At 38.3% G+C, this 23,375-nt stretch overlaps 1 protein-coding gene across 1 annotated transcript in view; it reads right to left on the reverse strand.

Annotated features, from left to right (window-relative positions):
* Positions 1 to 2,063: 2,063 nt before the first annotated feature.
* Positions 2,064 to 23,375, reverse strand: part of LOC306844166 (laminin subunit alpha-2-like) — a gene marked incomplete at both ends in the record, with an annotated part of 216,864 nt that continues 195,552 nt past the window's right edge. The window contains 18 exon segments of the mRNA XM_079376117.1: positions 2,064 to 2,218; positions 3,345 to 3,567; positions 3,703 to 3,833; positions 4,013 to 4,166; positions 4,268 to 4,381; positions 4,384 to 4,443; positions 8,450 to 8,639; positions 8,710 to 8,822; positions 10,136 to 10,180; positions 11,638 to 11,806; positions 14,144 to 14,320; positions 14,415 to 14,566; positions 17,826 to 18,038; positions 20,034 to 20,154; positions 20,260 to 20,398; positions 21,606 to 21,750; positions 22,363 to 22,525; positions 22,600 to 22,724. Of these exon segments, the coding sequence (XP_079232243.1) occupies positions 2,064 to 2,218; positions 3,345 to 3,567; positions 3,703 to 3,833; positions 4,013 to 4,166; positions 4,268 to 4,381; positions 4,384 to 4,443; positions 8,450 to 8,639; positions 8,710 to 8,822; positions 10,136 to 10,180; positions 11,638 to 11,806; positions 14,144 to 14,320; positions 14,415 to 14,566; positions 17,826 to 18,038; positions 20,034 to 20,154; positions 20,260 to 20,398; positions 21,606 to 21,750; positions 22,363 to 22,525; positions 22,600 to 22,724 (2,589 nt within the window).

The raw sequence follows: 23,375 nt of genomic DNA on the forward strand, positions 1-23,375 counted from the left end.
TAGTTCTGCTTTCAGTTTTTTGGACAGGAAACCACACTAAGTTAACTGATTTTTATGAATACAAGCAGTTATTTTGTCATTTATGTAGTACATACGTGATGTACAAACCTCTCAATTCTCTGCAAGTGTAAAGTGTGAAGATTTATAAGACAGAAAATTATATTTGTCTAATTCCTTCATTTTCTAGAGTAAAATCATGGACATATGTTTAATCCATATCTTTAGGCCCATCAGACTGTGTGGTGTTTATAAAAATTATAATTCATTTTATGATGCATGAGAATAAAAGCGGCCTGAGAACTGAACCTTGTGGAACACCGTGTGATAAATCATGTTTCCAGAAACAGCCTTTCAGTAAGACCTTAAACTGTTTAAAAAACACAGTGTAGTATTTAACAGTGATCTATTGTATTAAATGCTGCACTTAGCCTAACCTGTCAAACCAACAATTTTTTTCATGAATATTATTTTCATTTAACAGTGCATTTAGCTTGACCTTAACTTTTAATATATTTTAATAAACCATGATACACTAGCTAAAATAGAAAAGTGTAAATATTAAAGACCCTCTGGAGGAGAACTAATTCAGTAACTTTGATGGTTATTTCGACAGTGAAAGAAAACACAGCAGACCACATCAAGGGCCATCAGAGGGGATATTTCTTTATTTTGAAATACCAATCATTACACAGTATATGTAATCACTCCATGCAAAAACACACACTGAGACTTCAGAGAAAAGTGTCTCAGCCCTCAACACAAGGACTCTTTCCATGAATTTGTAGTTAATGTCTGACTTATGATTTATTTGGCTCTCAGATGAAGTATGTATCTTGCTCCTCATATGCTCACATGACCTTAAGTGTAGTTTGATCACTTAGGCTACATTTTCACCAGATTCACACTGAAATCTGACATTTTGATCTATCGAACTTTCCTACATCTGACTTTCAATTTTCATACAGCATGTCTGTGCTGTTTTTGGCAATTCATTGCAAACAGGCTGTATTCCTTAGTTTGTATGTCATTGTAGCCTTTCTTATTACAGTTTAGAGCAAGGCACAAACATGTTTTTTCTCTGTTTCAATATTTCTTGACGTACTGTATCAGGTGTCAAACGTAGTCACACTTTGAAGAGTGACAATGAAAGTCCAATGGTCTCCATGTAATAAAGTATGATATCCTGTTAAATGATTATGAAGTCTGCTGATGATGTTATGATGTTATGTTATGAAATTCATGTCTTACTGGTGTATCAATGTGTGTCTTTCTAAACCACAGAATCCTGATTCCTCAGGTCATTCACTCTTGGGTGGTTTTGTTAGGATGCTCTTGGATGTGTAAAATGCAGTTGCACTTTGGAGATTAATTTTCTTTATATTACTACAGTTTCAGATCAGTTTTTTTTTGGGGGGGGGGGGGGGGGGGGTCCTTTTAACACAAAAATACATCAGATTGATAATGAACTACAGCATAAAATGTTGGTAACAATTTACAATAAGATTTCATCTGTTTACATTGGTTAACTACATTAGTTAACATTAACTAACATTGAAACATACTCTAAAGTATTTATTAATTCTAGTTATTATTAATTTCAATATTTAATAATAAATTATTACAATAAAAAGTTGTTTCTGTTCTTTTTAATGGACCAGACCAAACATGAACTAACACTGAACAGTTGTACTTTATTGACTAACAACACAGATAATTGGATATTGTAGCGTATTTCTCATTGTTAGTTAATGCCTAAACTAATATTAACTAACGGGCCCTTATTGTAAAGTGTTACCAAAAGTTATTATAAAAATTGTACCCTATGGCCGTATTAATTTTATTTTAAAGCAGTTTTCGATCTGTTTTTCATCTGGCTTGGTTTGTCTGTAATCTTTGGTTTGTTTAGCTGTTTGTTTATTAATATTCCTTGTGTTATTTGGTTATGAGCGGCACAGCTAGTACTTCAGTTAGTTCTCTGAATATTTCTGATTTTAATTCATGAATTGATTCACTCTGAGTAGCAGTTAAATGAATCAGGTGTGTCTGTGTGTGTGTGTGTGTGTTTAACTAGCAGGGCAGGTGAGAGGTTGAACTCCCTTGAGCTCTAGGACTTTGTTCATCTGGACCTCCAGAGTCTTCCCAGCTTTAGCGATCTTCACATTTCTCATGCAGCCTTTAAACGGTGTGTTTATAGTGAGTCCAAACTGCTTCAGACCCTCTGCAACAAACACACAAACAAGATTTCAGTCATTTATCTGATGCTTTCAGAAAACATTCAAACTGATCAAATTATGTGAATGTTTCTGTCTGCTAAAATGAGCTGAGCTGAAAGAAAATAAACAACCATTCCAGTTCAATGTTTCCATTATAATAAAAACTGAAACTCTTAATAGTCTGTTCCTAATTTCAAGTGTGTTGTAATGTTACATTTTCCAGAACTTCTGTATTTTAGGATTGTCTAAACTTTTTTGGCATTTTTAGTGATTAATAGGAAAGTGGGTTCAGCTGAATAGCAGTGATTTGTTGGATTGGTATAAAAAAGGTTATTATACCGCGGCAGCCCTCGTGTGAAGCCCTCTTACTGTGAAGACCGAAGAGCGTAAAGACCATCGACTCTACCGTGCGACTCCACCAAGGGATAGAAGTATCGCTTTTTATTTTTATTTTATTTTTTTCCTTTATATGTTTACTATTGAAATGTTGTTGTATGCATTTGTCAATTGTATTTAATTTCTGTATTTTCTTAAATGTGTGTGTATAGAGTATTTACAGAGTGTTAACTTTTAGTTTTAGTTCCTTTTTCTTATTTGTAAGTCGCTTTGGATAAAAGCGTCTGCTAAATGACTAAAAGTAAGTAAATCAAGTAACTCAGACTTCTAACTTCTCCTCTGTAACGCATTTCCAAAGAGTTCAAAATAATTCTACTTTGAAAATATTTTCATCATATACGTATTTTCAATGCATCATATTTTTAAGTATTTGGTATCTGTAAATGTTATGTTTTATTCCCAGTACTGCTGTTATGAGCATCACACTGGGCTTTTCAACAGATCTTTCTTTTTGTTTATGATGAGATGATGCAGAATGATGGATTGAAGACCAGAAATGTCATAAAATGTAATAATGTTGTGATTTATCATGATCTGACAGAAGCTTTATGTCATTATGTGTCATCATTTGAGATTTTTTTTAAATAAATAGTTTTTAATAAAATAATTTTTATTTCTTTCTATTTGAAATGATTATTGCCTGTTAGCTTGTTAATACCTCCCACGGCGAGTCATGAATGAATGTTTGAATATTCTTTAAAACGACACCATGGCAACAGAGTTTGATTGACGTACCGGGGTATCCGCCCACATACACAGGGTCATTAGTGTCGGCGGAGGCAGAGCGGATGTCTGGACTCGCTGCCTCGGACTTCTTGCCGTCCACGACGAGCTCCAGGCGGTGCTTCAGCTTGTGGGCGGAGACAGTGTGCCACTGTCCATCACAAAGCCCCGCCTCCAGAGCCGGCTCATATACGGCTGTGAAGCGTCCTACTCCATTATCAGCATGGAATAAAAGCTACAGCAACAAACACAGACACTCTTATTCACAAACTCATATGAAGACAAACAACTTTACAACCATTTTTCCCCCAATTTACTTGAGCTCTTCAATGGAACTGAAAATGATTAAATTGAGACCCCTCTTTCGTACCTTTCCATTGACAAGTTCGATACCCAGTCCGTCCATCTTCTGGCTACTGATGCCGAACAGAACGCCACTGCTCTGCGCTGTCCTGAACTCCAGATCCACGGACACGTCGTTACCCACTCGATACGTGTCCACTGTACACACACACACACACACACACACACACATTACATTTCTATGTACATCAGAAGTCAGAAACGTTGCCTCTTTTAAAAAAAACACACAAATCAAGAATTGCTCACACAATGCTTTTGTGTGAAAGCAGTTGAAAAAAACTGTATGACAGCTGTAAACGACTGAAGTGGATCCTCACCAGCTTTAGCATATCCTGTGCCATCAAAATAAGTTCCTTTTTCTGGGTTGGCGAAGCAGGAGCCCACACGGTAGCTAGACGTGGGTTTCTCCATGTCCAGCAGCAGATTCATCATCTTGAAGTTTTTAATGCAAGCATCGATGCTGTACAGCACCTACAACATCAGACAGTGCCAGCTTTGTGTGGAGTAGACAGACTAAGGTGGCCTCAAAGAGTATTTGACTCCTCTGAATGTGTGTGTGGTTCTGTGCTCACCGGTCCGATGCGTTTGGTGGTGTAGTTGAGCGGTAAACCTCCCACATACAACATTCCCACCACATCCAGAATATCAGCTTTCTTTGGGCTGGTGGTGTGTTTGGAGTAACGGTTGGTTTGGAGTAACGGTTGTCAATCACCAGGAATCCTCTCTGCTTCTCTCTCGTCACACGGATCTACAAACAGAAAGAGAAGAAATCAACACTTTTTTTAAACACAAATCCAAATATTGCACACACAAAATGCCTCACATCTTTTGAAAAATGGCGCACTGAATTCAAAATATCACAAACACATCTCAAAATCTTTGTCTTACGTTGCAAACACTTTTACCATACTATTATATTTTTGGATATATCATATACACATGCAGTTATTCAAAACCTAATGCTCTTCTTTCATGAGCTCCTACGTACATTTCTGTACAAGATCGAAAGTAATGAAAAATTGACTTTTTCAATAACTTTTTTACTGCAAGCATTTGTGGTTGTAATACAGTATTACACAGTATGAAAGAACAGAAATACATCAAGCATGTGTAGTTTTGTAGATGTGTGTTTATAGGCCTGATTGGTTGGTGTAAGGAGTTAGTGTGAGGCACTGATGAATTAGTGAGGCATTTTGATTGGTTGTGTTTGAAGAAAGAAATCAAGATACTTCCAGTTAGAGTGTGGTGTGTTACATAGAGAACTGTGTGTTGTGCAAAAATAGTTTTATAACATTGAAAACTGAGTCAAAGGCCAAGAATTAGTGTATGGTTTTGCAGATTTGGTGTGGATCTGGGGCCTCATTTATAAAATGATGCACAGAAACCATCCTAAAATTGATCTTGCGATCATCTCTCAAATAATCTCTTTCAGATGTGAAATCTATAAATCACAAATGATCTTGAACTTGCGTGCAAATGAATGGTTTCAGCTTTCCTAATTAATGTCATTAACATGTAAAAGACCACCAGTCATCATCCAAATGCAAGAACAGCTTACATTTCCATTTTCCTGCAGTACTCCGACAAGAAAAAGTGTCATCTGCTCAGACCCTGACGAGACACTAAGCACTTTTCCACGTCAAAGACAGTTTTTACAAATATGAGCACTGGTGTGGATTTAAGCGCACACACACTCTACGATCACATCTGAGCGTACACACTTTATAAATGAGGCCCATGGTGTTTGAGTGTCAGCTTTCAGAAATTGTGTGACAAGTAAAGATTTTGTGTGTAAGCAGTTAAAAAAAACTGTAATACTCTGACTTTCACACACACACACACACACACACACACACACACACACACACACACACACACACACACACACACACACGCAGACCTCAAACTTTTGAACCGTGTGTAAGATGTTTTTTTATGGTTACCAAGGCTGCATTTATTTGATCAAAAATACTTTTAAATACAGTGAAATATTATTACAATTCAAAACAGCTGTTTTCTATATGAATATCTGTTAAATGTATTTCTGTGATGCAACATAAAATCATTCTAATATACTGATTTACTGCTCAACAAACATTTCTGATTATTATCAATGTTGAACACAGTTCCCAATATTTTTGTGGAAACCATGATACATTTAATTTTTCAGGATTCACAGATGAATTTATTTAAAATAGTAATCTTTTGTAACATTATAAATGCCTTTACTGTCGCTTTTGATCACTTTAATGCATCCTTGATGAACAAAAGTATTCATTTCTGTCAAAATAAATAACCCAATCAATTACAAAAACTAGTTGAAAGACAGCATGCTTGATGCTTGTAATGTTCTGGCCAAACATATTTGCATAAATGATGTATCTGGCCTAATCACAACCCACACATCTGTGCTATTCTCCAGCTCATCACAGAATCAAAACAATACTGGGTAACACTTTAGAAAACCGCTCTGTCGTTATTGAGTAACTACACAGGAACAAATGACTATGAGCACTATTGACATTCTAGTACTAACTACCATTAACTAACAAGAAACTGATTAACAATTCAGTAAATAATAGCACTCAGTTGGAACTGATAGTTCACTATTAGCTAATCAATAACTACTATTTTTTTGGTAACACTTTATTTTATGGTTACACCTATTAGTTGCTTATTAGCATGCATATTACTAGAATATTTGCAATGTATGAGTGCTAATTAAGCACATATTAATATCATATTCTACATCCCTAATCCTACCCAATACATAAACTTAACAACTACCGCACTAACTATTAATAAGCAGCAAATTAGGAGTTTATTGAGGGAAAAGTTGTAGTTAATAGTTATCAAGTGTTACCTATTCTAAACCATTTTTTCATATATCCTGGAGAACTACTAAGAACTACTGTATACAGGTTCATAATTAATACGAATTATTGGGGAAGTCGTGGCCTAATGGTTAGAGAATCGGACTTGTAATCCAAAGGTTGCGGGTTCGAGTCTCCGGCCGGCAGGAATTGTAGGTGGGGGGAGTGAATGTCCAGTGCTCTCTCCACCCTCAATACCACGACTGAGGTGCCCTTGAGCAAGGCACCGAACCCCCAACTGCTCCCCGGGCGCTGCAGCATAAATGGCTGCCCACTGCTCCGGGTGTGTGTTCACAGTGTGTGTGTGCACGTTGGATGGGTTAAATGCAGAGCACGAATTCCGAGTATGGGTCACCATACTTGGCTGAATGTCACTTCACAATTTCAATTTCACAATTTATGCATATTATATAATTAATTATAAAGTGAAGATCGTGGTAACCCACTAGTAATGACTGAAGTGTTACTTCATCCTTCTAGAGGAATTACTAATTATTTGGATTCTAAAGTGAAGATCACAGTAACCTACTAGTAATGAATTAAGAGTTATCAAATCTAGCAAAATGAATTACTAACTAGAACCTTACAAAACCCTCAAAAGCTTACAATGATTTCAGTCATTACTAGAGAATTATCATGTCATTCACTTTAGAATTAATTATAAATGATGCATAATTCACATTAATTATGAACCTGTATACAGTTGTTCTTAGTAGTTCTTGGGGAAGTAACTAACACATTCGACTAAGCACTATTACTTACTAAGATCATTGATCACACTTTCTTGTTAGTTACTAGTAGTTACCAGAGTGCTATTGCGTTACTCATGTGTTCTTGTGTAGCTATTCATTAAAGAGCCCCTATTATGTACTTTTGAAAATGATCTTTCATGCAGTGTGTAACACAGTTGTAAGTGAATGAAAACATCCTGCAAAGTTTTATATCTGAAAGTGCTCCGTGTATAAAGTTATTGTCTCTCAAAAGAAAGAGTCGACTCTGAATCATTGAAACGAGTCGTTTTTAAAGCGAATCCCAAGCCGTCTCGTGTTGAAGTCAACATGAAACATTAGCATATTGCCGCACACTTGTTGGTCTTTTAGCGTTGGTCTGAATGAAAATGCAAATTCATTCTTTGCCACTAGGTGCCGCTTTTGGAGCTGTTTCCCTGGTAACGCTGTACACAAAGCAGCACTGCGCTCACAAACACTGCTTTATCAGGCATTACTGGCGAGATGAGATGAGACCAATCAACCAATCACCGCAGATTAGCGTCACGCAAAGGAGGGGTTTGGAAAAATGAATCGTTGAGCGAATCGTTTGGGAGTCGTTGAGCAAGTAAGGTAAAAATACATGCATATTATAAGACATTGAAAGTGTTTTTTGCCCTTGCATGCATGTCAATACGGTGGCTGAGAGAGCTCAACGCACTGCAACTTCAGAAAACACCAAATAGAAAATAGAAAAAGCACCAGCAAATCAAGAAAACATCATCAGTTTGACAGCAGGTGCTGCAAATGCTCACAACACAAACAAATAAAGAAACACACTGCAAATGCTCACAATACAACCAAATACATTTTATTTGCAGTGTGTTTGTTTAGTTGGTTGTGTTGTGAGCATTTGCAGCGTGTGTGTTGTAAAATTGAGGAGATTTGCAGGTGTTTTTTCTATTTGCAGCGTGTTGAGCTCTCTCGGCCACCGTATGTCAACCTGTTGTTGGGGACTCCCAAAACCAAAATATGAACCTATCATAACCCATAATAGGGGCACTTTAATGATGGAACAATATTCTAAAGTGTTTCCCAATATTGTATCCAGATGAGCCAAAAGGTTTAAATTCTGCGTGCTGTGAAAGAGGGGTCAAAGGTCAGACGCTCTGACCTTGTGCCACTGTCCGTCGTTGATGATGCGCGGCACGCTGACGGAGGTGTTGCCGCTGCCCAGATCGTAGCTCAGGTGAGCCATTCCCTCCTTCAGCTGGATGGTGGCGAAGTCAGCGTGGTTTATTCTGGCCATGTAGAACACCAGCCCAGAGGCTGCTTCTGTGCGTATCTCGAACTCGATGATCAGCCTGAGGAGCAGACACACGGACCATGAGGAGGAGGACGAGGAGGATGAAGATGGTGATAACTGACACTCACCTGTTCTTCACTTTTCTGTCATCAAACTCAAAGGCCATGTGGCTGTTTCTGGACAGACCGAACTGTTTGGCCAGTTCCAGCACAACAGGCTCCGCCTCTGCTGCGCACGACACCTGTGTGATTGGACAGTGAATTCTGTAATATGCAGCATTTGATTGACATCTGCTCTAAGACTTTTTAGTATATAGTAATAAATGCGGTGGCTGAGATCTCAACGCACTGCAACTTCAGAAAACACATGCAAATAGACAAAGCCCCAGCAAATCATGAAACCATCTTCATCAGTTTGACAGCAGGTGGTGCAAATGCTCACAACACAACCAAATACATTTATTTGCAGTGCGTTTCTTTGTTTGGTTGTGTTGTGAGCATTTTCAGCGTGTGTGTTGTCAAATTGAGGAAGTTGTTTTCTTTATTTGCAGGTGTTTTATCTATTTGCAGCGTGTTGAGCTCTCTCGGCCACCGTAAATAAAGCATACAGTACTTATAAATAATTTGCTAACTACTTAATATACAATTTAGCAACTGTAGTCTCTACACTGTTAATACATTAATTCCCTATTGTATACAAACAGTCACTGTAATATACAAATTATTGTTTAATTAGCTAATATGTAAACAATCATATTTCTTTTTCTTTCTTATCCTAAACCTGATGTAGTTCAACAAATGTGATCTCAACAGCTCTGCAGATGTGCCAGTGTTTACAGATTCATATTTAATCAATGAATATTGAATTCATGAAATTAATCAGCTGATTCTATTGAATTTGTGACGAGGTTCTGTTTTCAAGCACATTTAATGCAGCTGACTCATTTACTTAAAAGAAGGCATGGTTTAGAGAAAGGAGAGCACAATTATTTATGTAACAGTAAATTGTAAAAATATTTGTCACTGCACATTTTTTTCTGCCTATTATTTTATTATATTTGCTTAAAAGTGCTTATGTTTAGGTTAGGTTAGGGAGTAGGGTTTATACTTATAGTATTCACCTATAGTATACTTATACTATAGGTGAATACTTAGTATAATGTGTTCATGTTAAGTCAAGATGGCAAGAGTTGTCTCTAAGGAGACAGAAAGGTTTGAGTGCTGTTTTATAAAGTACAGGCAGTAGATGGAGCCAGAGAATGGCTGATGGAGCTCCTGTAGACTCACCGCAGTCACAACACATTGCTGCACTCACTCATTTCATCAGCATTCAGTTTTCATGTGAGAACGAGGAGCTTGTTTGAAACATACTGTGACTCAGAAATCAAACCTTCCTCCAAAAACAAAGCTGCAGAAGCAGCACAAGCAGCATAAAGCAGACCAAAGCTCACTGCCGGCCGTCAGTCAAAGGATAAATGAGCGTCTGAATGAAGGAACTGCATTATTCACACTATCTCTGATGTCTGTGTGTGTGTGTGTGTGAGCAGGTTAATACCGTGGGCGTGTCTGGGATGGGCGTGGCCTCCACGAGGGGCGTGGCCTGAGAGCAGCAGAAAGAGACAGGTCGTGGAGATAGAAGAGCTCAGGTGAAGCCAGTGATTTTTACAGCAAAGCATTATGTGCATGAAACAGAAAACAAACATGGTTTCCCCCGATTTGTTTCAAAGTGTTAAAAATGTGATGCAATCATCAATGTAATTATTTTTGTTTTGTCACAAACCCCATCTTTGACTAATGAAATTCTACAGATGTGTGACTGTCAGAATATATTATATTTTATATATCTTAATAGTTTGATATTAAGCAAAAACTAACAAAATTTGGATATTTTATGCGTGGCAGTGGCAAATAATGGTGCAAACCATTTAGAAGCATGCATTGGTCCAACAAAGCACAACACATCAGCCAAAGGACTAAGTTTATGAGTAAAATTAACTAAATAAAACACTTTACAATAATATTAACATTAGTTAATGCATTACAGTAGGTATAATGAATTGCCAATGAACAATATTTATTTGACTTTCTACATTTTTAACATTTGTAAAAGTTGTATAAATTGTAAATTTATACATAGATTCATGATTTCTAATGCATTAAATAACATTAATGAATATTAATCATTTTATTTCAGTTTTACCAAGTGTCTGCTATTTTGAAAAGCACAATATGGTCACCCTACTATAAGTGCCTTATATATAACTCATTAGAATTAATGAAGTGAATGAAGCACCTGTAATGAATGGGAAACTGTCTAGACCGTGACTGCCCAGGAGACTGGCATGATTGCTAATGCTGTTGGATCTGTGTTAAAAGTAGCATGCAGTGCATGAAGCACTGCTAAACATCATAGTGCATCATAATGAAGTGTTCATTTACATGTGAGCATCTGTCAGTGTTTTCAGCATCTCAGAACATTTTTGCTTTAAGGTAAATGCTGCTTCACATCAACTTCACCCCTGTTTGAGTTGCTTATAATGTGCATTTTGGTTTGAAATATGTGCTAACCATTGTCAGTCATTTGGTATGTTTTTTTATTTTACCATTAAAAATGACAATATTTCTTATATGTGATTTCTTATATATTTTTGTCCAAATTGTGCAGCCTTACAAATAAGCACAAGCTTAAAAAACATTTTAAATAACAATTGCAATTTTTAACAAAAATAAGTGAATAATTTTTTTTTTTTTACAAATTGTGCAGCCCTAAATTTGAGTTAAAGCTGCCTCAGCAACATTGAGCCTAAAATGGTCAAAGATAATGCATTTACCTCTTAGTGTTTACATGCAAACAAGAACGGTACAGGAGAAACGACTCTAGTACATTGTGTCCCAACATTTTCAACATACACACAAAAGTCTGGACTTACCCATCACCAGCAGAGCACAGACTTTCACTGAGTACTGTAAGTATGGGAACTGGGATGCGGTCAGTCTTAAACTACACGAATCACATAGGACTCTCTACCCACAATAAATAAATAAGTTAGGACGTACAGTGGAGGCTGGTGGTGGAGGCCGAGCTGCTTCTGTAGGCTTCAGAGCTGGTTTGGGAGGAGCCTCTTCCTCCTCCTCCTCTTCCTCAGGGGTCTGGGGCGGGGCCAGGTCAGGACACTGCCCAATCTCTGCGTTCTCAAAGGCCACGGGCTGAGAGAAATCCACAGGCCTGTTTCATTGACAGACACAACACACAGCCGCTCTTGAGGGAATGATGACACAACGTGACTCCAATCAGGTGAATAATGAACACGCTTATGAGCAAGGACAGACTCATTTAAATGAGTCTGGTAGAGGGCAATGGGGTTCGCTCTAGTGGAAAAGACGCACAGCCTACTGGCAGAGATTCATACTCCTCATTAGAGCAAGAAAAACTGTGATTATTAATGTCATACAGTGTTTAGCTTATGACTGCACCTCAAAACTGCACTAGAAGGAAAACAAGACCTTTAATCTACAGCCACGGGAGGCTGGAAAAAATGGGTCAATGTTTACACCAGTCGCTGGTGTGTACGAGTCACTACAGCACAGTCCAGCCGTGACATATTGCAGTGCTCTGGAGGTCGGCGCATTTATCTTGGGCTGTTAAAGGTGACCTTGAAAAGCTTGGAAGACTTGCTAACGTCTCTGTCTTGCTATTATCTGTACAACAGAAAGCTGTGACGTGCCAACATTACTGTTAAGTCTGGTGCTAAGACAGAACAAAAAAAACTAGTTTAAAGGTTCTGATCACAAGCAAAAAGGGGGTTAAAGCCTAATGTCATTGAATCCTGAGCAACTGATGGGGCGCAGGGTTGCCAGGTCTGCAACAAAAAACCAACCCAACTGCTATTCAAAACAAGCCCAAAACTAGCCCAATTGCATTTTTCTGCGATTAACCCCTCCATCTAAATCAGGGTCCAACATAAAAGTAACCAAATTATGCAGGAAAACCATAAACTTGGCAACACTGATGGGGCAGTTGTTAGGGACTGTAGCATTATGTAGTTTAAAGTTATAGTTCATCCAAAAATTAAAATGCAAACCTGCATGACTTACTTTCCTCTGTGGAACACAAAGATATTTTAAAGAATGTTTCAGCAACAAAAACACTGGATGGACAAAATATCTCGTCACAAGTACATATCATTTTGAGTGAACTGTTTCTTCACTTAACTTTCCTCAACAGAAAGATCCCTTAAGTTAGTTTATCTAGGAGTTTGTTTTTCTTTTTCACCAAAACTATTAAATGATTAAGCATTAATTTGCATTAAGCCATTTAAAGGTGCAGTATGTAATATTGACAGCTGGCAGCTGAAATGGGTATTGCAGTCCAAATTCAAAATATTGTTTCTCCCGTCCCCGTCCCAGACTCAGGTTGCCAGATTGAGGACGCACAACAGGAATGAGCGCAACTGACAATGGAAAGAGATGAGCCTTACACTGACTATGTTTACATGGACATCAGTAATCTAATTATTTGCTTTATTCTAAATAAGACAATATTATGATTAAGGTGTTGCTTTTAGAATATTCCTTCCAAGTTCCCGTTTTATATGTTATAGTACACAGATTGATTAATGGCATACGTCATTACGTCCCCACGCGATGTCATCAGATGTCCCCTCCAGAATTTGACCTTTCAATATATATTTTGTCTTTGTTATGATGCAATACAGAGTTTTGGGTGTTGCATTTTTGAAAGCTTCAAGTACAGTTAATTATTTGTCAAACTGACGACAGTGTTGTGGAAGCCATGCTCTTTTATTTGCCGTCAAAGGTTGACCTCTGCTGTGTGTGTATCCTGTCGCAAAATGTGGCGAAAAGCCCTACACGACTGTAATAATGTGATTAAGGTGTGTACATGTCTATACTGCACTTCAATAATGCGACTAAAATAGGAATACTCCACATGTCTTAATTCGATTTGTGTTTACATCGAGTATGACTTTAGCCGGATTAAGGTGATCAAAAATCTCTGTGTTCATGGTAGATTCTTAATCAGCGTATTGTCTTAATCGAGTTAAAATTGGAATATCGTTGTCCATGTAAATGTACTGACTGTAAATTGATGAGTTCATCTACTCATGTTTTAATGGCTCTGGTCATAGAGATTCTTTGATGGATGCCAAAGCTATTTAGTTCAAGTAGAATCTGTGATCTCTGACCCAATTCGCTTGTTTGTTTCCATGGCTGTAATACGCTGTGTTTTCCATCAACTGGCAACCTGGGGTGTCAAAATACTATTGGGTGAATGGGCAGTGGGCGGAGTCACACAGACCAAAACAAAAACAGACATTCTGACATGGAAAGCACATTTCAAAGTAGAATAACTGGCTGTAGCATTGTTTTTCAGAAAAATAAGTATGTGACCTTGGCATGATGCCTAAATATCTGCAGATGTATAGTATTTTTATGCTTTAGTACGGTCAAATAATTACACACTGCACCTTTAACTCCACCAAAAAGCATGTATTTTTAATAGAGATGCGAAGTCATGATGGGTGGATGATGAGTTTGGACATACACAGTGTTGATGAGAAGGTTCCAGATGCAGCCCTCAAAAGGCACGTTGGGCCGCTGTACACCTGTTTCTATGTCTGTCGGGATGCCTCCGATGAAGAGCCGATGGATGCTCAGAGGATGATCGTTGGGTAATGGCTGCTGGAAGGGTGGCTCTTCATCCACCTGCACAGTGAAAGATCTACACACACATGCTCCATTAGTTTCAAAGGGGCCTACATGGGAAACATGATGAGAGAGACAGAGAGAGAGAGAGAGAGAGAGGGTGGGCTTACGCTCCCTGGAGTCGCTGGATGCGCAGTGAGTGCTCTCTCCCATCATGCAGTATTCCCCTATCCACTTTTCTCAAAGCTCTGCGTGGATTCTTGCTGCCTGTGAACACCAGCACCTCCAGAGCCCCTTTATTCAGTTGCACAGACAGGAAGGGCTGCAGACACACAGACAGATGGGATGAGGCTTAGACTATTACTAATCACTTTTGTTAGTAGTCAATTAGTGATCTAAACAATCTCACAACTAATAAAGTTCCATGTGCAATGAATCAGGCATCTGGTTTGTGCTGCAGACATTAATGATTCTTCAATGTATGTGTCATACTGTCAGCAATGCAACCACCAAAATACCATATAACAGACTACACACTACATACCGACATGATAAAAAAACACGCATCACACTATAGCAACCACATAGCAACCACCTAGAGCAAACCACTAACTAAATATCAACTTGACAAAAAACACTCAGAACACTGCTGCAATTGTATAGCAACCACCTAGCAATACCCTAAAACAAGCCACACACTACATACCAACATTATAAAGAAAAACACTATAGCAACCACAATCCAGCTAGAACACACTAAAACAAACATGCCACCATGAAAAAAAAGGTTAGTCAACTATGCTCAAAACACCTTAGCAACATCCTAGCAACCACTCAAGAAACTACATAGCAATGTACTAAAAACACTAAGAACTCCTTATTAACCCCCCAGAACACACTAAAATGCCCTAGCAAGAACCAATGTGAAACTCTACTAACGCTACGCTTTAGCAATCACTCAGAAAACCTTAGCAACTGAATAATAATGCTCTAGAAATCACTCAGAATACCCCAGCAACCACCTAGAAATGCTTTAGCAACCAGACAGAACACAAATTCTTTGTTAACCGACTGTGCTAAAAACACTCACAATACCCTAGCAACCACATGACAATGCCCTGGCAACAGAGTAGCAACTGTGTAACACTCTAAACCACTCAAAAACACATTTTAATGGTGAGCTTTGCAAGCTAAGATAAAGCATTTCACGTTTCTTGATAATATATGAAAATGTAGTCTAAAGATAAAAAGCTAAGTATTTTTGATAAGAATGGTACATTGAGACGTAGTGAGGTTCAGAATGGCTCACAGTAATATATTCAGGGGGAGTGAGCTGAGGGCCGGTAATCAGACAGACGGCTCTGAGAGCACACACTCATGCTCTCCACGCTGCACTGGAATTGAGGAGAGCGATGCAAGAGCAGGATCCTGTCTCCGAGCCGACGGCGACGCGCACGCAGCGCAGGTGACCCTGGGCTCGCCGTAAATTGAAGGAATGAATGAGGAGCGGTGGAGAAAACCCTTGGCCTCTTCGAGGCCGCACTCTCGCAAAATGACACCCACTTAATTTACGAGCAATAATGATTTTCAAAAGGTGGCGGTCCGGCACCCTCTCCCAGGAGGGTTATCGCAAATTGGACGTGATCCATCAAAACGGTGGCTTGTAAATCTATTTTTACAAACGGAGTATCACCGGGAGGTGAGAGAGGCGACTGCTTACTACGGATGTGCCGCATAATTGATGTGCTGCCCCTGAGCTGGCGAGAGAGAAGGATGATGAAGACGTTACTGGCAAAGATGTAGAAAGTCATATTTTAATTAAAATGATCACCGTGCCCCTGGCCTTTAGTCCACCTGGTAACAAAAAAAAAAGATCAACTTTTGTTTGCTGAAGGGCAGAGGCAATTACAAACCTGCCCGGATAATAAATCTCTTTTATGGGCTATGAGACCCTTGTAACCCCGTGGAGTCATTATGATCTCGTACTGAAGGCCGCGGCTCCCCGCACTTCCGCTATTACCCATAATCACCTTCCTAAGCGCTCAGACAGGCAAAAAGAATAGCATTGAACCGTCTTACACAGTCTCCTGTGTTTGCAATCAGCTGGAAGAAAGCTGGATTTCTCAAAACTATGCAATGCAGCTAACACTCAGGCTCAGTCATACCTACAGTAGCTTTGTGTTTTGTGGGGTTTAAAAGACCATTTATATTCAGTAATATTTTTAACTGCACTGACACTATCAGATGAGAACAAAATCAGAATTGAGCTGAATAATGACACTGACTTTGCAACATTGATACAGTAATTCAAGTGAAATGAATCAACACTGAACTAAACTGATCTGAATAATAACACTACTGTTTTCTGTAAAACTGCTTTACAGTTTAAATCGAAAATTGTGTAATAACTGATGAAATTTACAACATTAACACTGTTATTTTGTTTATTTGAACTATTGACTGGTTTCAAAATTAACATTTCTTTAAAAAATACTATACAAAGCTGTTCTCATTCAGCTGCCTTTTAATTTTTTTGCATAAGAACTCAGTTTTTAAAGTACTTTTGGGTTTTGAGAGCATCATAACACAGAATCTGGATTTTTTTAAAGGTTTTTAATGATGTCTTGTTAACTGTAGACTCTGGGGATGCTGCAATTCTGGTATAAATATAATTTGATACTATAGGCCATAAACCTCTTATTGTACAGCTTGAACATTTGGTTGGGATTCAAGGTAGTTTTAAATTGACTTAAGTCCTATTTAACTAATAAAAGTTTTACGATCACTTTAGGTGAATTTGCATCATCTTCGGCCCCTTTTAAGTGTGGGGTTCCTTGAGGATCTATTCTGGGACCCATTATGTTTACACTATATATGCTCCAAATTGGGTTTATTAAAAAAACAAAAAAACATGGAGTATCATTTCACTGCCAGTAAAGAAGTGAAGTAACTAAAGACTTAAAAACATGGTTAGCTTTTTGCATGGTTGAATTTTTGAGTCGACATGACACATTTCTGACATTTAACTGATGCCCTGTTCTGTTCCTGAGAAAATAAATAAATAAATTCTATAAATGGGGGGCCCACCAGAAACCACTTTTCTATAGAAATTAAGAAAATCTTGTAAGACTGAAAATAATTAGTTTGGAATGCAGCAACATATTGTAATTTCCCATCTATTCCACTTCAGTGGCAAAGAAAGTTTGAGAAATAATCAGTACTTCAGGACCGAAATTCCATTGACAAAATCCACTCATATTTCCACTCATTTTCTTTGATGCTGTTTGTTTGTCCCTGCTGGTCTACTGCTGTGATTTTCGATAAACCCGCCTCTAAGTGGAATGTAAAAACAATAAGACAGGCTGCATGAAAACTGTTCAAGCCTCCCCCAAATCCGGTTTTGATTTATAAAGAATTTTCCTCCGTTGTTTACTGATAAATAAGAGTACTGGGACTATGGGACTGTTTTGTACAGGACTGTTGTGCAGTTAAAATGTCAATCTGTGTAAAAGGGATTATCAGCATTGAACACATTTCAGTAGTCTCATGACTGAATGAGAGTGTGAGGTGTGTGTGAGCACCTCTCCGGTCTGTCTGCGTGAGCGGCGCGGGATGTGGATGGGCGTCAGGCCCTGCGTCAGCTGCATCATGGAGGTCAGTCCTCCTCTGCCAAACAGGATGATGCCGTTTTCAGTCTTCGTGCTGAAGGAGAGAGAGATCTCTGAGCCCACATCAAACGACACAGGCTTCAGCTCCATGTACCCGGGCCTGGGGAAGCTCACGGTGTGCAGGTTCTGACAGAGAGAGAAATCCAGTGTTTAGTTTGTAGTTTCACCCAAAATCCTCCTGCGATTCATCAGCTGATGGCATCAGATTGGTCATGGGTGTTTTTTCAACTATGGCAACTGGCCAGGAAACTTTGTATCATGCCTTCATTTTTTCATTTTTCTACTTTTCAAATGGCTTTATGTTCCACATTTTTGCACCTAAATGTTGCACCAGGTCAAAATTGCATTGTTGAGAGAAACAAACACACAAAAAAACAGGGGGCCTGTACCATGATGGTGGCTGAACAAACTCAGGGTTGATCCTGAGTTAATGAAGCATGTGCACATGAAAGTGTGACATCATTAATGAACAGCCAATCACATGCCTTGAAACTGTGATTCACTTCTCGTGAGAGAGTCTCTACCAAAGATTAAAAGATTGAACAATATGAAGAATTTAAACACATTTACCATAGAAGTGCAAGTAAAAGTTGTAAAGTTAGTTTTTAGTGTTGATAATATATAGGTATAAAACACTTAGAAATCTAAGGTCATATGTAGTCATGTTTAAAGCTATTGATTCTAAAACTTATTTATATTGCATGTTATATATATGTTTACATTAATTTAAAATAAAAGCTTAATAATTGCTATTAAACTAAGCTGGCTTGTGTAATGGATTAAGGGTACAATAATGATATAAATCATATAAAAATCAGACGATATTATCTTTAAATATGTTTTACTGTGTAGCGTCCTTTAATTTGAAGAAAGAAAAACTAGGGAGTGGCTTTATTGCGTCAGAGATGTGTCACTTTGCTTGAAGCTGATTGGTCAAATTTCGGTTTGAGATCTCTAAACCAGAACATAACCTGCCCCGGAGCAGGTTAGCTGTGGAGCATAAGTTACGATGGCGATGAACACAGCTAAAAGCCAAACCACTTTCCTGATACCTAAAACTTGGTGCAAACTAAACTGAAACTTACCTGGCTAGCCAGCTAAACCAGCTTCATGGTACAGGCCCCAGGTAGAAGTCCCATATTTGCCAGTAAATAAAATAAAATGTTTTAATTTAACAAAGAAATAAAGAAAAGAATCACCAGCATGAGGGGAATGCACTATACAAACACAAGCACAAACTGTGTTAATGTGAAGAGAGAAACTGAAACCCTTAAACCTGAAAACTGAAACCCATGACATTAAACATCTCTTTATGAACACCAAGACCAGTCATGTGTTATTCAGCTGCTAAACCCTAGATTTAAATGACACAAATTTTCTAACGTAGAAATGTCATTGGTTCTCATAAAATATTACGCATCAGAATTTAACACAGTGGTCAATGTTGATACGCTGTAGGATATGATTAATGGACAAACTTATTAATGCACAGGTCTAAAACACATGATAATATGGTACTTTTTTGTAGTGATAATCATAATCCAACCCATCAGCACTGTAAACCTCAACAGTACCAGAATAAAAGCCTCCTGTTCAAGACAATCTACTGAACACGTGTGTGCTAAGAAGATGAGGATTCAGAAGTCAGAAGAATAAAAACATTCATTAAAGAAGATATGAGCACACCAGGGATCTTTCTCTAGTGTTTTTCCAGAAGTATGAGTAAAATTAAGGTCTTTTGGCCTGATGAGACCTTCCTATTTGGTTTTAAGAACAGAAACTACAGGTCATCTTTTAATCTCATCCTCATTTTATTAACCTGTTATGACTGACTTTCTTCTGAGGAAAAATAAGGAGCATATTCTAAAAAAATAAATAATATTTTTTTGCGTGTTGCACACAATACAAGTCAGTTTTCAGCAACATAAGGGTGAGTAAATGATGACAGGGAAGCATTGGGTAGAGAGAGGAGAGCAGGATCTGAACCGATGGCTCAGAAATGCTAATTCTCTTCTGATTTTCCTTTAAAAGAGAGAGTGCTTGTGGAGAAATATTTAAATTGAGCAAATTTTGCCTTTAGTAAAGACAGACAATAACAAAGGCAGGAAGGTGCTGCTGTACCTCAATGGAGCAGCCTTTGGTCAGTCCTGTGTAGTCTGGGCTGCTCAGCAGATTGTACGGCGTTCGGGAAACTTCAATGTCTTTCATACAGCCAGAGAATCTCTTCAAAACCACCTCTGACCTGAGGAAACGTGAAAAAAAAAACCTCATCCAGCAACTGCTTCAGAAAGCAGATGTAAGATTAAATACAGGAGGAACTCATGTAATAACATCAGAATGCATATACCTATAGTTTCCAGTCTTGGGTACACCGCCAAAATACATCCTCTCATCCTCCCTCAGGTTGAGGCCTGTCGCTCCACCTGGAGACACCATCTGCAACTGCTCTTCCTCATTAGTGTCGATGTTCACTATGGCCATGTTTGCTAAGCAAATGTAAAAGAGACAGTGAAACACTGTGATGCTTTCAAAACATTGGCCATTGACACAGCAGCACTCACTCAACCAGTGGAGAGAGTTTGAGCTGTTTGCTTGACCATTAACTAAAGCAGATTTCACACTGGCAGTTCAGTTTGAAACAAAGCATGGTTTGCATGAAAAACTGTTTATGTGATAGCTAGGAGCCCAATTGTGAAGGAATTGTAGCGTGATTTGTGTGAATGTGAAAGCAACTCTAACTCAAGTCCACAGTTGTTCAGGAAGTAAAGTAACGGGTGCGCATTGATGACGATGTTGTTAGTGGATACAAGCAAAAGTGAGTCTGCGATTGTGCATTGAATGCAAACAGGTTGACAAAAAAAAATCCTCAAAAAGACGCATACTGTAGACGCAAGTGTCACTCTCCGATGTGCATAGTAGCATTAATAAAAATAAATACATTGACAGGCATTGTTGTCTATCATGCACAGTGCATGTTTGCGATGATGTAAAACATCCTGTTTAAGTAATTAGGATGGTGCAAAATATAAATGTACATTTGTATAATTATATATCTCCTTTGCACCAATGTTATTGTTAACTAAAACTAACACTATTACAAATATTGACCACTGAAATAAAGCCAAAATAAAATGTAAAAAAAAAAATTACTTTGGCAACTAACTGAAATAAAATAAGTAATACAATTACTAAAACTAACAATGAAATAAAAGTAAAAAAATAAATAAAAAATGACAAGCACAAAACAAAATTACTAAAATAAAACATGAAAATATAAAAATAAAAAAAGGTAATTTGACATGTTAATAAATAATATAAATTTAATTAAATTTGCCACATCACAAAATCTGAATCAACAGCATTTGGCTTTACTGAGCTCACATGGCATATCTGAATACATGCATCTACTGGAAGAGCTGTGACCGTGTGGTGATCTTTAGAGAAAAATAATAAGTTTGGTTTTGCCACGCTCATCATATGACTTCAGAAGATTTGAAATACACTGCAAATGTCACATGGACTACTGTTCTGAAAGCTTGCAAAGGACCAATGTGAACATCTATCTCTATTTGTGTTGCACAGAAGAAAGAAACACATTTTGAACAGCATGAGGCTGGGTAAGTGACGGATGTATTTTTTCAGACCGGCTCGGCACACTGCTGAAGGTGAGCTGCTCTGTTCTCATGTCTGTACCTTCTTTCTTCATGCGGGACATGGTGAACGACTTCCATTTGCCGTCATTATAGCGTTTGTCACTGATGATGGAGCCGGTGCCTGAGCCCAGATCATAACTCACTTTTACCCTCCCATCGCTCAGCTCTGCACTCATGAAGTCCTTCTGCTCAGACAGACAGAGCACAGATATAACCAGCAGAATGCATGCAAATACTGTAAAATGGCTCATTTATGTGGTTTAAAGGGGTCATCGGATGCAAAATTCACTTTTACATGTTGTTTGAACATAAATGTGTGTTGGCAGTATTTGTACACATCCACCCTATAATGATAAAAATCCACAGAAACGCAGAGGATTACGTTTGTTTTTGAAGGGAATGTGCCCCCGATCTGCCTAAATGCGTCATTCGTGATCCAGCCTCACCTACAGAAGTGAGTACACAGTTCTTTTATGAATTTTTGCAAATCACCTTTCCTAATAATGTGCTAGTTAAGTTCCACAGCTACAGTAAACAGTCTCATGAGAACGGTTCATCACCCCACAGTAGAGAGGGGCGGGGTCAGCAGAGCTCATTAGCATTTAAAGGGACATGCACCAAAATGGGTCACTGTGAAGAGAGCTGTTTTTGACAAGGTTAAAAGGGTGTTGTTTTACACTACCATTGAGAAATTTAACCAAAGTATGTTATAGGCTTTCATTAAGACCCTAAAGAATCATATCAGCTTGTGGAAAATGGGCATCCGATGACCCCTTTAAGCGTGGGCGGGCTGTTACCATGTCTTTGGTGGCGAAGTACATCATGAGAGCGTCGGTGGAGAACGTGCGAAACTTGAACATGACCGTAGAAATGTTGGGGTTCCATCGGGTGGGTCGGCTGACGGCGGCGTATCCCTCTCCGTCAAACTGAACCGTGCCTTCAGTGTCCGCCGGCTGAGGACTACACACACACACACATTACACTGAGCTCCTCACACTGAACTGATGTGTGTGTGTGTGTGTGTGTTTGCTCACCTGACCACACATCCAGCACAATCCCCGTCTCTCTGTTTGTAGTTCCAGAGGCCGATGGGTTTTCCATCCAGAGACGTCTCTCCCATACAGCCTGAGAAAGTGGTGGTTTTCACAGCATCTGCCTTCTACAAACACACACACACGAACGAGGAGAATGTATTTCACATGGTAAAACAGTTCAGACTTAATATTCTGATAAACTGCACAATAATTCAAAAAAATATTCTTTCAAAACAAGTCCCTTTCAGGCAATGTTTGCCATTGTAACAGTAATATCATTGATTTCACAGCACTGATACAATTGGATGGGAACAGAACTGAATCAAATTAATTCACAATTCATGAATTTGAGACATCGACACTTTGAATTGAACTGATTTAAAACAACACTGAAGTGACTCGAGCTGAATAATCACACTACTGTCTTCAGCAGTAGTGAAATGCAAACTCAGGATATGACGCAAAATATTTTAAATATATTTTATGTATTTAATCCCATTTTATTAAGCAATGTCTTCACTGCTGACCTTCAATGATCCAATGCAACCATACTAAGAAGCAAAAATAGCTTTAGATAAACAACATTTACATGGCTTTTACATCTGCCAAAATATAGCTTTATATATTAAAAACAAACAAGCAATCCCTGCCCAGATTTAAAAAGTAATGTAACACATTAATGTAACACATTACTTTCCATAAAAGGTAACCAAGTAATGTAATTAGTTATGTTTTTATGGAGAATTGCAATATTGTAATGCATTACTTTTGAAAGT

Source organism: Barbus barbus, assembly GCF_936440315.1.
Source record: "Barbus barbus genome assembly, chromosome: 24".
Taxonomy (NCBI): Eukaryota; Metazoa; Chordata; class Actinopteri; order Cypriniformes; family Cyprinidae; genus Barbus; species Barbus barbus.